Source organism: Nicotiana attenuata, unplaced genomic scaffold (genome assembly GCF_001879085.1).
Source record: "Nicotiana attenuata strain UT unplaced genomic scaffold, NIATTr2, whole genome shotgun sequence".
Classification (NCBI taxonomy): domain Eukaryota; kingdom Viridiplantae; phylum Streptophyta; class Magnoliopsida; order Solanales; family Solanaceae; genus Nicotiana; species Nicotiana attenuata.
The window spans coordinates 212,310-227,457 of record NW_017671461.1 but is presented as its reverse complement, the minus strand read 5'-3'; the positions used below and the strand labels follow the sequence as shown (position 1 = coordinate 227,457).

General features: G+C 38.0%; 1 protein-coding gene across 1 annotated transcript; it reads right to left on the bottom strand.

The window, feature by feature from the left end:
• Positions 1–6,950: 6,950 nt before the first annotated feature.
• LOC109208440 lies at positions 6,951–13,523 on the bottom strand. The gene is made up of 3 exons (XM_019371549.1): positions 13,422–13,523; positions 7,624–7,768; positions 6,951–7,289 (listed from the first exon to the last, which is right to left on the bottom strand). Exons 1-3 carry the CDS (start codon positions 13,521–13,523, stop codon positions 7,018–7,020), a joined length of 519 nt encoding a protein of 172 aa, XP_019227094.1. The 3' UTR covers positions 6,951–7,017.
• Between the last annotated feature and the right edge of the window lie 1,625 nt (positions 13,524–15,148).

The window sequence follows — 15,148 nt, the reverse complement described above, 5'->3', positions numbered from 1 at the left end:
AAGGATTAGGCTTAGCCGAACCTCGTTAAATCCTTGTGTTGATTTTTCTTCTCTATTTGCTTTGTGTGTGATTGTGTGCTAGTTAACCCACGATATTCCACAACAATTGGTATCAGAGCAAGGTTCGGGTTTCTACATATAATCTAGGATTAAGATGTCTTCATCATCTTCAACAAAGTACGAAGTAGAGAAATTTGACGGAGGTTCTAGTTTCAGTCTATGGAAGATTAGGATGAAATCGTCCCTGGTGTTAGAAGGATTATGGAAAGCAATTGATGAGGATTTTCCTGAAGATGTGAAAGAGACAAAGAAGGAAGACCTGAAGGAGAGGGCATTGAGTGCGATGTTCATGAGCGTTACAGATAGCGTTCTTCGGGAAATTGCTGAAGAAACTTCTCCAGCAACGACATGGAAGAAGCTGGAAGATCTGTATTCTAAGATATCGCTGACAAACCGCCTCTACCTAAAAAAGAGGTTATACAATCTCCGTATGAACGAAGGTACACCTGTTAAAACTCACATTGATGAGTTTAATTCAATTATAATGGACCTGAAGAATGTGGATATCAAAATTGAGAGTGAGGATCAGGCCTTGATTGTGTTATGTTCTTTACCACAGTCTTATGATACTCTTGGAAAGACAACATTTCACTAGAAGATGTTAGTAATGCACTAAAATCTAAAGAGTTGAAAAAGATCTTTCCAGACAACAGAATTGAGCGCGAGGGTCTTGTGATTAGAGGAAGAACACAACAAAAGGACTTTAACAGGAAAAAGTCAACTGCAAGATCAAAGTCTAGAGCAAGGAAGCAACACTGTTATGAGTGCGGGGAGCAAGGTCACTACAAGAGAGATTGTCCTAAGCTGAAGGAGAAAAGAGGGAAGCAGAAAATAGATAATTCGGCAAATATTGTTGTCACTGGCAATAATTCTGATGATAGTGACTATGTAGGGGAAGTTTGTGCTGTGAGTTCTAGTCATGGGCAAAATTCTTGGGTTCTTGATTCTGGTGCTACTTTCCACATGTGTCCACACAAGAATTGATTTGCAACTTACAAACAAATGAGTGGGACTGTCTATATGGGAGATGATAATCCATTACCAGTAGAGGGGATTGGTAACATCAAATTGAGAATGTTCGACGGAATTATCAGAAATATTGAGTGTTGGCATGTTCCTCGGATAAAGAGGAATTTGATTTCTCTTTCGACTTTGGATGATCAAGGGTATAAATTCAGTCCGAGAATGGAATACTTAAAGTGTGTAAAGGCTCCATGGTACTCATGAAGGGTAAACTACATTCTAAATTGTATCATCTCAGGCCAGTGTAGTTGAAGGGGAAGCTGCTGTAGCTTCTCGGAAAAGTGATCTGAATCAGACTGTTGTGGCACTTGCGACTTGGCCATATGAGTGATAATGGATTGTCTTTGTTGAGTAAGCAGAATTTGCTGAATGGGTACAAAAATCAAGTTTGGAATTTTTGTGAGCATTGTGTGTTTGGTAAACAGACAAGGGTAAAGTTCATCAAGAAGGCCGAGCACAAGACCAGAGACAAGTTAGATTATATACACTCTGACTTGTGGGGTCCAAACAGAGTTTCCTCCAAGAGTGGTGCCAGGTATTTTATGACTTTGATTGATGATTACTCAAGGATGGTGTGGGTGTATTTTCTGAAAACAAAAGATGAGGCATTTTTGACATTTGTTAAATGGAAGACGATGGTTGAGAGGCAGACGGAAAGAAAAGTTAAGCGTCTTCGAACTGACAATGGGTTGGAATTTTGCAATTCTGAGTTCGATAATTTCTGCAGCAGGGAGGGCATAGTGAGTCACCGCACTTATGTCGGAACACCACAACAAAATGGTGTTGCAGAACGTATAAATAGAACGCTTTCTGATAGGGCACGAAGCATGCTTTCACACTCATGTGTTAGCAAAGATTTTTGGGCTGAAGCAATCAATACAGCTTGTTATTTGGTCAATAGATCTCCATCCACAACTATTGAGTTCAAAACTCCTTTTGAGGTATGGTCCGGTTTGCCTGCTGATTATTCAAATTTAAGGATATTTGGTTGTCCTGCTTATGCTCATGTGAGGGATGGAAAACTTGAGCCGAGGGGAAAGAAGTGCATATTTCTAGGGTATGCAATTGGAGTGAAAGGTTATAGGTTGTGGTGCACAGATCAAAAGACTCCCGGCTAATTATCAGTAGGGATGAAACTTCAATGAATCTGCCTCACTGGACAGTCAGAGGGAGAAGGCAATAGCAGAAGCAGATCGTGGTGTCAGTGACCGCATAGAGCTAGAAATTGAATCTCCACTAGCTCAGCCCAGTAGTTCTAAAGTACAGGAAGTGGAGGAGGTGCAAAATATTGATCAAGACGATAATGTTGATGCACCTGCGCAACAACCCTATAGCATTGCAACAGGCAGAGAGAAGAGAGTGATCAATCCACCACAAAGGTTTGCAAACGTAGCTGATGGTAATTTTCTTGGATATGCTAATTTTATGGAGTTTGCTTTGTCTGTTGCAGAGACCATTGATGTGCTTGAGCCTAATAGCTATAAAGAAGCTATTTCTAGTCCAGAAGCAAATCAGTGGGTTGGTGCTATGAGTGAAGAGATTGAGTCTCTTCATAAGAATCAGACATGGAAGCTTGTTCCATTGCCAAAGGGACAGAAGGTACTAGGATGCAAATGGATTTTCAAAAGAAAAGAGGGCAATCCAGGGGTTGAAGCATCAAGGTACAAAGCAAGATTAGTAGCTAAAGGTTTTTCACAGAGGGAGGGGATAGATCACACTGAAGTGTTCTCTCCAGTGGTAAAGCATAGCTCTATCAGGGTCTTACTAGCTTTGGTGGCTCTTCATGACTTAACTAGAGCAGTTAGATGTGAAAACTGCATTCTTGCATGGTGAGTTGGATGAGAAGATTTATATAAGTCAACCCGAGGGATTCATTACTCAGGATAAGAAAAATCATGTTTGCTTGCTTAAGAAATCTTTATATGGTCTGAAACAGTCGCCTAGGCAGTGGTATAAAAGATTTGATACATTCATGATTCAAAATGCATTTTCTCGAAGTGCATATGATAGTTGTGTGTATTATAAAAGGCTTGAAGACGGTTCTAGTGTATATTTATTGTTATATGTGGATGACATGCTTATTGCTGCTAAAAGCATGTCACATATTACCCGATTGAAGAAGCAACTAGGTGAGGAGTTTGAGATGAAGGATTTAGGTGCTGCAAAGAAGATATCGGGGATGGAGATTACTCTAGATAGAAGGGTTGGAAAGCTGATGTTGTCCCAACGGTCCTATATTGAGAAGGTCCTCAAGAGATTTAATATGATATGTGCTAAATCTGTGTCTAGTCCTTTTGCTTCCCATTTCAAGTTGTCTGCAGACATGTCACCAAAAACAGACGAGGAGATGGAACATATGTCTAGTGTTCCATATTCGAGTGTTGTAGGTAGCATTATGTATGCTATGGTTTGCACTCGCCTTGACATTTCACATTCTGTTAGTGTTGTGAGTAGATACATGGCGTGTCCTGGTAAAGAACATTGGCAGGCGGTGAAGTGGATCTTGAGATACTTGAAGGGTACTGAAGATGTAGGCTTGACTTTTTACAAAGACAAGTTGAGTGAATCCTTAGTTGGCTATGTCGATTCAGATTATGCAGGGGACTTGGATAAGAGAAGATCTCTGACAGGCTATATTTTTACTCTTTCTGGTAGTGTCATTAGTTGGAAGGCGACTTTGCAGTCTGTCGTTGCTTTGTCTATCACAGAAGCTGAGTATATGGCAATTACGGAAGCAATTAAAGAGGCTATTTGGCTACAAGGCTTGGTAAGTGATCTTGGACTAGCTTAGAAGAAGACACAAGTTTTTTGTGACAGTCAGAGTGCTATTCATCTTACTACGAATCAGATGTTTCATGAGCGGACGAAGCATGTTGAAGTCAGACATCACTTTATTCGAGACATTATATCAAAGGGGTTGTTAAAGTGGAGAAAGTATCTACGAATGATAATCTAGCTGATATGATGACCAAGGCAGTCCCGGCCAACAAGTTTAGGCATTACCTAGACTTGATTGGTGTGTGCAGTACCCAATAGAGCCCTTGCAAGGGCTGAGGGCAAGGTAGAGAGATATTGTTCCTGTTGATGAAGAGAATTCAAGCCAAGGGGAAGATTTGTTATTTGTGGCTTGAATTATTTCCTTGTATTTTTAGGAAACCCATAATCCCTATAGGTTTAGGAAAACCCATTGTCCTCATAGATTTGGGAAAGGAAAACCTATAGTCCTTGTCAAATTTTTGGGACCTTTTGGGATCTATATATAGGGGTTGTAGTTGGGGATTCTAAAGATTGTATTGTGCTTTTCTTTTCATTCATAGTGGAAAACTCTCTCTTCTTTTGCCCCGAGGATTAGGCTTAGCCGAACCTCGTTAAATCCTTGTGTTGATTTTTCTTCTCTATTTGCTTTGTGTGTGATTGTGTGCTAGTTAACTCATGATATCGCAACAGATCTGCTGTCTTATCTTTAGAAAGATTGTTTTTTTTTCAACATTTTTTTTCTAGACGTAGGGAAATGAAGAGAAGAGTAAATGAAGACTCCTGACGAGACAGAGTAAATGTGATAAAGAAAAAAAGTTATAGTACATATTTAATTTGAAGTCAAGTATGGACCTTTTTTTGTGGTCTAGATTTGTAATTTAATGACTAGCAGTTTCTGGAGAAATTTCATAACAACTTTCCTTCTATATATCTAGAAACATTGACTTGTCAAGAGTGATTTAGACTATATATATAGAGAGAGAAATTCTACTTAAGATTTATAGTTTTCATTTGTTTGGGCTGGCATTGAATTGTATGTCTAATGTGTCCAGAAGATTGGCTTACTTCTCGCCAATATATGTGGTTTAACACCACTTCTGAAAGACCAGGCCGTTTATGGTAAGACAATTGTTTCAAAGATATTTTTAAGATGATAGTATTATTTTTGGGTATGTGTCTTCAGTAAATTCGAGTCCAGCTATTATATTGATTAAACCAAACGTAGTTCTAGAGATGGATGAATAACAATGCAGTTCTCGAAAGCGAGGAAAAATCGACTTCAAGCAGGTTCTACGTGAGATTGAATATTGAAGGTTCCTTCCGAGCAAGAATGCATCTCTTCCGCCTGCGCAAGAGACTTCTATGTCAGCCGGGAATTTGTCTTAGATTGTAGAAAATTTTACTTATAACACGCCTACTCATGGTGCTCCATATAATTCACTTTAATTTACTATGAATAATATTTAGATACTTATTAATCTTACTTGCTGTTCACGACTATGACAAATCAATATAAGATAAAAGGGACAACAGTTTTACTTATAACTAGTTATTCGCTCCACTTTATTCATATGCGGGGTGACTCAATAAGTTTGGTGGCCTAAAGCCAAACTTTAATAGGAGGCCTTATTTTTTATAAAAGTTTCTATCCATTTTTATTTGAAGTAGATATTTCTAGCTTTTTGAGAATAAAATTTTTAATAATTTTTGCATAAACTGTGTAATTTCTCCTGTGACATTATTGATCTCTAGGTAATAGAATCCTCCCAGGAGGTGTGCATCTTTACCCTTAAACCAAAGATTACTGGGATGGTTAGTCATAGTGTCTGTTTTCTGAGAATAGCTAGCAGAATTAATAGCTTAGCTAAGATCTGTAACTCTTTACTTAGTGACTAAAATAATAATAAAACTCTATTCAAGAAGTTGATAACTTTATATCAAAATAATATTTTGATATTTCAATATACTTGTTGCAATGACGGAAACCTGAGAAAAAACAAAAACAAATAAAAGATGGGGTTTAAAAGTGTATTGCTCATTTTCTAATGATAAATGTAATTTTTTTATATTTTATATAAGACATTTTACTTTTCTACTTTAAAATACTTAATATTTTCTAAAAAAATTATGGCCTCACCAGAAGAGGCGTAGTGGGATGGATAAAATATTTTTTCCCTTAACCAAAGGTATTCGATTCAATTCTTGAGAACGGAAAAATTCTTTTTAAGGAGCGATTCCAACTTTAATGGACTTTACAAATTCGAATTAGTCGAGGTCCTAAATCAAATATCGGACATCGAGTAAGAATTGAAGAAAAAAAATGGGGGACCTAAAATTATGGGGCCTAAAGCCCCTGCTTTAGTGGCTTCACCCTTTGGCCGTCCCATATGGCAGTTTAATTAATATTTAGACATTATTTTATGAGCAAATATTATTTATAGCCACTCGGGCCAAACCTATAACATCCGGTAGCCCAAAATTACAGGGGCATTTGCATCTATACCTGTTTTTTGTGCCACATTTTAACTTGTGCCCGCTTTGCAAAAAAAATTGCAAGCGTACCCGCTTTTTCACATAACTTCAGCCCACGGGGCTGAAGTTTTTCTTTTGTACTGGAAAACTTCAGCTGAAGTTTTTGTCTTTGTAACCGGAAAACTTCAGCTCTACAGCTGAAGTTTGCCAGTTATAAAATAAAAACTTCAGCTCTTTGTACTGTTTCTTGTACATTCATCAAAGGAATTATATGGAAATATCTAGCAATTTTTGGCAGATAGTCTTGAAATATCATGTTTAAGTAGCTACATATTATTTCCCGTTAAAATTTATTAGAATGGTCAATGAAAATCTGACGATTACATATCGTGCAAAGCTAAATCCAGAAAATCTATCTTATTCAGTTACCGCAAAGCATGAAACTAGCAAGTTCCAATCTCATATTCTATTTGTAAAGGCTTATCTCAAAACACTAACTACAGTGAAGAGCAAGAACTGTGGTATTGAAGAAGAAGAAGAAGAAGAAGAAGAGGAGAAGGGGAGGAGAAAGGGAAGCTGAAGTTTTTTAAAAAGTGGGTACGAGTGCAAACAGAAAGACAAAGCGGCTACAGGTTAAAAGGGGCGTCCCGTGTAATTTTTACAAAATTACAATACACATTTTATAGCCCAAAATAATTACAGTGGCTAGCCCAAAAGTATTGCTTTCTGCTTTTTTTCTTCAGCAATTCGAATTTTTGTTCTGGACTCCTCGATTGAGCTCTTCAATTTCTCGATTCGCTGTTTGATCACATCGTTCTCGTGAAGAAGCTGGGATTTCTCTTGCTCCAGTGCCGCTATCTTCTCTTTCAGTGCAGATGTTTTCGAGGCAACATCAGATGTTTCGTCGACGGCGATCTCCACCGGCGCATCGTCATAAACCTCGCCGTTGGTAATGTTTTCATCCGCCATAGTCAAACCTGAAAATAGTAAGAAAAATTGTTGAAAAATGGTTTGCATTTGGAGTGCTCATTCATGAAGTTGCCTGTGGTCGAAAACCTGGAAACCAAAATGAGGAGAATATCTACAGCAACAGAATCATTGAATATGTATGGGATCTCTAAAAGAGTGAAAGGATCATTAATGCCATAGATGTTCGATTGGATGGAGATTTTGATGAAGGGCAAGCAGAATGTGTGCTAATGTTAGGATTGGCTTGCTGCCATCCGAATCCATATGAAAGGCCAAGCATGAAAACTGCTTTACAGATTCTAACAGGGGAATCAGTTCTACCAATTATTCTTGCTGTCAAACCTGCATTTATATGGCCAGCCAGAGCTCCATCGTCGAATGAAGCTGCGGGTGACTCTCTTATGGAAGGCCAACTTACACCAATTACAGTTCTCAGTGGCAGATGATATCTTCTATGCCTTAGGTTTATCTGATTGGACTGCAGATTCTGAGGAACCTCAAATATGTTCAAACTTAAATATACAAATTAAAATAGATTGTCACTATACAAAAAAAAAAATACTAAAATAGACTGTCACTATACAAAAAATATACAAATTAAAATAGACTGTCACTATACAAAATAGACTGTCACTATACAAAATAGACTGTTACTATACAAAATAGAGTGTCACTATACAAAATAGACAGTTACTATACAAAAAATATACAAAATAGACTGTCACTATACAAAATAGACTGTTACTATACAAAAAATATACAAAATAGACTGTCACTATACAAAATAGACTGTTACTATACAAAAAAATATACAAAATAGACTGTTATTCAATTCATAGCTAATATTATTAGATCCAGAAGTACAAAATACAATTTAATAAGGCAAAAAAGGGTTGCTCCATCGCGGTAGGTAGGGGTCGAACCTAGGGGTGTTCGTCGGTCGGTATGGTACGGTATTTATACATTTCGGTTCGGTATTTTCGGTATTCGGTTTCTTAAAATCCTATACCAATACCGTACCTAATTAAATTCGGTATGGTTCGGTTTTTCTCCTTTCGGTTTCGGTTTATTCGGTTCCGTAACTTCGGTTTATTCGGTTTGAATACTAACTAGTGCATAGAGCCATAGACTCTAATATTCTTAATTAAATTACTCAAAAATACAAAACTGAAAATGTTTGTTGACAAAAAATTTGTCCAAAACCAGTAAATATCGACCCAAATAGAGAAAATTATACATAAAAGAATATTTGATCGTTAGAAATGTCTTGTTACTTGTTTAAAGTTAATTGATGAACTTAGAGAATAAAGGAAAGTAAAATTTTAGATTTTTTATATTCATGTTATAATTGATAATATATGTTTTGTGTAATATAATATATATTTCGGTACGGTATCGGTATTTCGGTATTTTAATTTAAAATACCAAATACCATACCTAATACCAATTTTTTTAAAAACTTAAACCAAGTACCATACCAAATACCAAATACCAAAATTTTCGATTTTGGTACGGTAATTCGGTATTTACCAAATTATGCACAGCCCTAGTCGAACCTACGACCTTTAGCTTAGGAAATAGACGCCCTATCCACTGAGCTACAGGCGCTTGTTGTGTCATGCTCATTCGTTTCGGCTACTATATCCAATATGTTTGGGCCGAAGGCAAAAAAGGGTTGCTCTATGGCGCCAGGTGGGTGTCAAACCTGCAACCTTTAGCTTAGGAAATAGACGCCCTATCCACTAAGCTACAAGCGCTTGTGTTGTCATACTAATTCCTTTAGGCTACTATATCCAATATATTTGGGCCGAAGGGCCATTTTTTGTAAGTGGTACAAAATATGGGCTATTAAAATTTTGAGGGGCTATAGAGGGTAGTTTTCTCAATTTTAGCAGTTAGTTACGCCTCTCAAGCAAGAGCAGATTTAAGTGGGAGCAAAGGGGTTACGTCAACTATTTTTCGAAAGAAAAAAGTGCACTATTTTATACATATAAAAAGGAACAAAAAAATGTCTATATGTATTTGTATTAAACCCCCTTGAATTGTGAAGAGATGTACGTATAGTGGTAAATGAAGTCTAATAATGGAAACACGTAATTTTCTTGTACTTACAGAGTATATACAAGTTTGATGACCTATTCCCACTAAGACTTAAAATAGACTGGGAAGACAAAACAATACATTATTCTCTCGTGCTATGTGGAATAATTTAGAGTATTGACTTTAATATTTTACTACATTCTTTCATTCTGTTTCGAATATTAGGAGATTTTTCATCTCCACCACCAGTGGACATAGGTTTAATTACTGAACCACATAATGTTTGTGTCCTATATAATTACTCCTTTCATATATTTTTGTTGTTGCCTGATTTATCGTCGTTAAAAGTTTGCTTCATCAAATTCTGCATATCTGCCGGGTTACCATCCTAACTACTTTGGTGACTAAATTTAGAGAAACCAGATCAATGTCGAAAGAGAATGAAGAAGCAAGTGAAGGAGCAAGTGGATCACCAGATACAGAGCAATGGTGATAAGTAAAGTGTAACATGTGGAAGCCACTTATGGACCATTTCCCTTGTATATAGTAGCATTAATTTGCATTCATATATCCCTTCGTCCCAACTTTGTGACATAGTTTGGATTTCAAAAGTTAATCTTTGCAATTTGATCGTGAATTCGGATATAGAATCTTTAAGCTTTTGGAAATACAATTTACATATTTAAAAACTACATAAAAAGCATTATAACTCACAATAATTAGCAATTCAAAATTTTTAAAAGGCATATGAAAACATTATGATCAAAGAACTCGTTTGACTCTCGAAATTTAAATTATATCAAGCAAATTGGGACGAAGGGAGTGATTTAATAGTGATCACGCCCAACTATGCCTTATAAAAAGGACAATGCGGACGTTGCAAATATAACCTGAGCATTGTGCCCAGAGTCGAATCCACAGAGAATTAACCTATCAATCACTATCTTTAGACCTACTAAACTCTTTAGAATCAATTTCCCAAACGTTGAGAATCACAGTTGATGGTGTTTTTAATAACTAAGATCAACAGTAACTAATAACTACAAATTAAAGATGCTAAGCTGTAAACAATAATGAGAAAGTGCTAAGGTAATGATTTCCCTTATTGATGGAATCCCTTCTATTTATGCTTCATACAAATTTACCAACACATCTCTATCAATCATGAACGCTATTCTTACCGTAAATCTCTCCCGAGTAATCACAGTAATTTACTAGTTGCACTCTCCCGAGATACACTAGCTTGCTTTATTTAACACAATTCACTTTAGATTACACCCAAGGCTTCGTTATCCCTAATCCCGCCTTTAAACCCTCGGTTATTGATCCCTCATATACTTTGGGAGTGGTGTTGTTCAACAATTACCTAAATATGCACTCTCTCCCGAGTTATGCACACTAAATAGGCACAGCTAATTGAGGATCCTGTCAATTAACTACAACAAACACATAGTTGAACAAATAGAGATTGGAACTAGCAATTTGTATTCACATAAACAAGAAGTTCATCCCCCAATAGGTTCCATCAAAACCTTAGACAAAGGATTTAGCTACTCATAACTATGGGTAAACAAACTAAAACAATATTCATCATAAAACTTGCAAGAAAAATCAAAGAAAAGAAGAAAGATGTTTTGGGTTATCTCTCACAATTGTTTTCCTTGCTAAAATATTCTCCAATACAATCCTTGCCTTCCTTGGGCGAAGTCTAGTATTTAAAATAGGGTTTTGGGCTAAAAATCCCGTGTTTTGCACTTAAGTCCCTGAACTTTTCCGCCTCTGCCGCGGTTCTGCCGCGGTCGCGGTCAAACCGCGGCCACACACCTTCTCTGAATCTCAACTTATCCGCGACCGTCTTCTACCGCGGTTCTGCCGCGGTCGCGGTGGAACCGCGGCAGTCCTTCTTCAGGCTTGGCTTGAGCTGCTTCGCTTGGCAAAATTTTACGTTTGGCCTCTTTTTCTCCATATTTGATCCCAAAAGTACTCCATAGCCTTCTCTTGTCATATATCACCTGCAAAGCATGAAAAACATTAATGAGAGCATTTGGTTATCACTTTTATCATCAAAACTATACAAGAAGGTGGTTCTTTAGGGCCTAATTATAGTTAAATTCACCTATTATCAACACCCCACACTTAAACCTTTGCTCGTCCTCGAGCAAGTTAAACCACACTTCTAGGCCTAACCGTTTGATACATTACCCCAATTTATGTCACACTCGCCATTACGAAGGAATAACCTTATCAGTGCAACAGTCACACTCAGATGCAGACTCTAATGCCATGACACACTCGTGCTTACTCTAATTACTCTAACAGAGGTGAAAACTCACTTTTTCTTCCTGAGTCACATGCCCTCACATCACAAATCTGAGAGAAGTTCCACACACAATAAATTAAGCAACAAGAAACCATAGATAGTCAGAATTCACTCACTCTCAGCAAAGAACATTCACATGCCACACAGATACACCATAGGCTTGCCCCTCGTGTAATACTCTACTAATCGAGCTGTTCAGTCAAAGATCAAAAGGTCTTTATTTGGTTGTAATGTCGGCTAAGGGACGGGTAGGATATATTTGGATATAGTGACTAACCTCCCTAAGCACTTTTAATATAAACTTCCTTTTGTTTCAATTTTCATGTTCAGCCCAATCGTTCTTCCACANCATATTTGCCCCCCACTTTTCTTTAGGTGCACTGACCTTTTTCTCTCTCTCTTTTTTTTTGATTCATTTTGTTTTGTTTCGTTTTCTTCATCTCTCTCTTTTTTTTAACAGCCATTGCACCATTCAAGTATTTCTTTCCTGATTCCCCTTTTTCCACTCCCCTACTACCCCACACTTTGACTTTTGTATGTTCTTTAATAATTCAAGTGCTTCTAGAAGGTACAGGTTCAAGCAGTCAAACTACTCAAACACAGGGATGTAGGTTATTATAGGGTTATCAAAGAACATACTTCAGGCTCAAAAAGGGGTTAACCATGGCAATATGTACAGGTGTATTCACAATTATACAGGCTATACAAATAAATGCCTCAATCATCTCTAAAACCAAACAACTTCTATTTCGCTTTGCAAACACACAGGGCAAGTTCTAGGTATCGCATGCAAGCACAGAATGCAAGTAATAGCTCACACACACTTGGCATGTAACTCATTCCGAATTAGTTTATCAACACACTCATACGAGCGTTCAAGCAAGACAAGATGTGCAAAATTAAGGCATCAAAGTATGAGTCTACAAACGAGCCCAGACGTCGCACCCTCAGTTCGTTTTTGTTATTCTCAGGTGTGTACATCTGGGGCTGCATTCTAGCCTTCACCCATCTTGGTCCTAAAACTCAAAAGAAAAACTCTACCTAACCCGGTTCAAGAAGAGCCCTTTGAAAGAACCGTGGTCAAAGAAAACCAGGGAGAATTACTACACTACCTAAAAAATAAAACTAAGAACTACATGGACTACTCCTCAAGAGTACTGTCCAAGTGGTTCGTCCTCAGGAAGAGTCCTCTACATTTATTTTTTTTTAGATTCGACTATGACCCTCAAGAGACCCGTCGACAAGTGTCCGTCGTTGGGCCAAGTCAGTTACTTCTAATGTGAGTACAGTCAATTATACACAACAACATCAATCTAATATTACAACATACTCAATGTTTATATACACTACAATACACTACCAGAGCAAGTCTCCCACCCCACACTTAAAATTATGGCATATCCCCATGTCATATCAAAAATAAAGAACAGAAGGGTAAGAAGACTTCCCTAAGCATCAATCGGAGTCTGAGACGGTGCTGGGGTCGACATGACAAGCTCTCCCCAACGCGCGGAACCAGGCCATAAACCGGCTCTGAGATCTGGACTTTCGCTGCGACATGGCATCCAGTACGTNAAGATGTGCACAAGCCCCCGTTGGTAGTGTCTACAATATGTACTTGCTGTTTCTGCCCTGATTCCTCCACCTTTTTGGTGAGTATGCTCATCTGTGTCAGGAGGGTCGCCATATTTTCAGCCATGGTATTTGAGGGATCAAGAGGCATTGAGTGCACCACTGGAGTGATAGGTGCATTCATGGTTGTCCACCCCGAATTCTGTGCCATCTTGTCAAGCAGATTCTGGCCTTCTCTCCAGGTTTTGCTCAAGAATGCCCCACCAGCTGAGGCATCCACAATATTCTTCATGCTGTTTGACAGTCCCATGTAAAACCGTTGTCCCAACATCTGTTCTGGAACACCGTGGTGGGGACACATAACCAACATTCCTTTAAACCTGCCCCATGTCTCATGCAGTGTCTCCATTGGTTTCTGTTTGAAGCTCACGATCTCATTAATTTGTTGAGCAGTTTTGTTGGGCGGGTGGAACTTGTTGTGAAATTGCTTGACTAACTCATCCCAAGTTTCTATAGAGTTTATGGGGAGTGAGTTTAGCCAAACCTGAGCAGCTCCTGTCACAGAAAATGGAAACAATAACAGTCTGATTGCTTCCGGAGTCACGTTGGGTTGCCTTTGAGTTTTGCAGATAGACAGGAAGTTCTTCAAGTGTTGCTGAGGATCTTCTATTTGCATCCCAGAAAAGAGTCCCTTGTTTTGCAACAAGTGCAGCATGTTATTTGTGATCTGGAACGATTCAGCTTGTATTGCGGGCACAACATTGGCAGTGGCTAGATTGTCAGCTGTGGGTTGTGCCCAGTCATATAGTGCACCCTCAGGCACAGGAGGTGCCACTTCTCTGGCATTTAAGCCAACTTGCTCATTCCTGACGTTTCCGTTGGGGTCGTTTACGTCTCCCATGTCAATTTCGAATTTGTGTGTTTGTTGGGATTGTTGAAGTCTTTTGTTGGCACAGTTCAATGTCCAGAATCTTTTCTCGAGGTCTGAGAGTCCTTCAAGTAGTTCTCCAGTCCTCGTAGAATTTCTAGGCATACACCTGTGCAACCAGATCAACAACCGTCAAAATTTCAATGAAAAATTGGGTAGAGAGAAAACTGACCACACTAAGAATTTTTGTATTTCTATCAATGGTAATTGATAATTCCGTTAATTCCCATGGTTACGACGCCAAAATTTGATCGCGCCCAACTATGCCTTATAAAAAGGACAATGTGGACGTTGCAAATATAACCTGAGTATTGTGCCCAGAGTCGAATCCACAGAGAATTAACCTATCAATCACTATCTTTAGACCTACTAAACTCTTTAGAATCAATTTCCCAAACGTTGAGAATCACAGTTGATGGTGTTTTTAATAACTAAGATCAACAGTAACTAATAGCTACAAATTAAAGATGCTAAGCTGTAAACAATAATGAGAAAGTGCTAAGGTAATGATTTCCCCTATTGATGGAATTCCTTCTGTTTATGCTTCATACAAATTTACCAACACATCTCTATCAATCATGAACGCTCTTCTTACCGTAAATCTCTCCCGAGTAATCACAGTAATTTACTAGTTGCACTCTTCCGAGATACACTAGCTTGCTTTATTTAACACAATTCACTTTAGATTACACCCAAGGCTTCGTTATCCCTAATCCCGCCTTTAAACACTCGGTTATTGATCCCTCATATACTTTGGGAGTGGTGTTGTTCAACAATTACCTAAATATGCACTCTCTCCCGAGTTATGCACACTAAATAGGCACAACTAATTGAGGATCCTGTCAATTAACTACAACAAACACATAGTTGAACAAATAGAGATTGGAACTAGCAATTTGTATTCACATAAACAAGAAGTTCATCCCCCAATAGGTTCCATCAAAACCTTAGACAAAGGATTTAGCTACTCATAACTATGGGTAAACAAACTAAAACAATATTCATCA

Bases quoted from the DNA above. Each gene is read 5' to 3' on its own strand.
- LOC109208440 (XM_019371549.1), bottom strand. From the start codon at position 13,523: ATGGGACTGTCAAACAGCATGAAGAATATTGTGGATGCCTCAGCTGGT. The intron at 7,769-13,421 runs GCACAGAATTCG...GAGGTTCCTCAG, and splicing joins AGAATCTGCTTGACAAGATG to AATCTGCAGTCCAATCAGAT. The intron at 7,290-7,623 runs GTTTGACAGCAA...TACTATTTTCAG, and splicing joins GGCTGGCCATATAAATGCAG to GTTTGACTATGGCGGATGAA.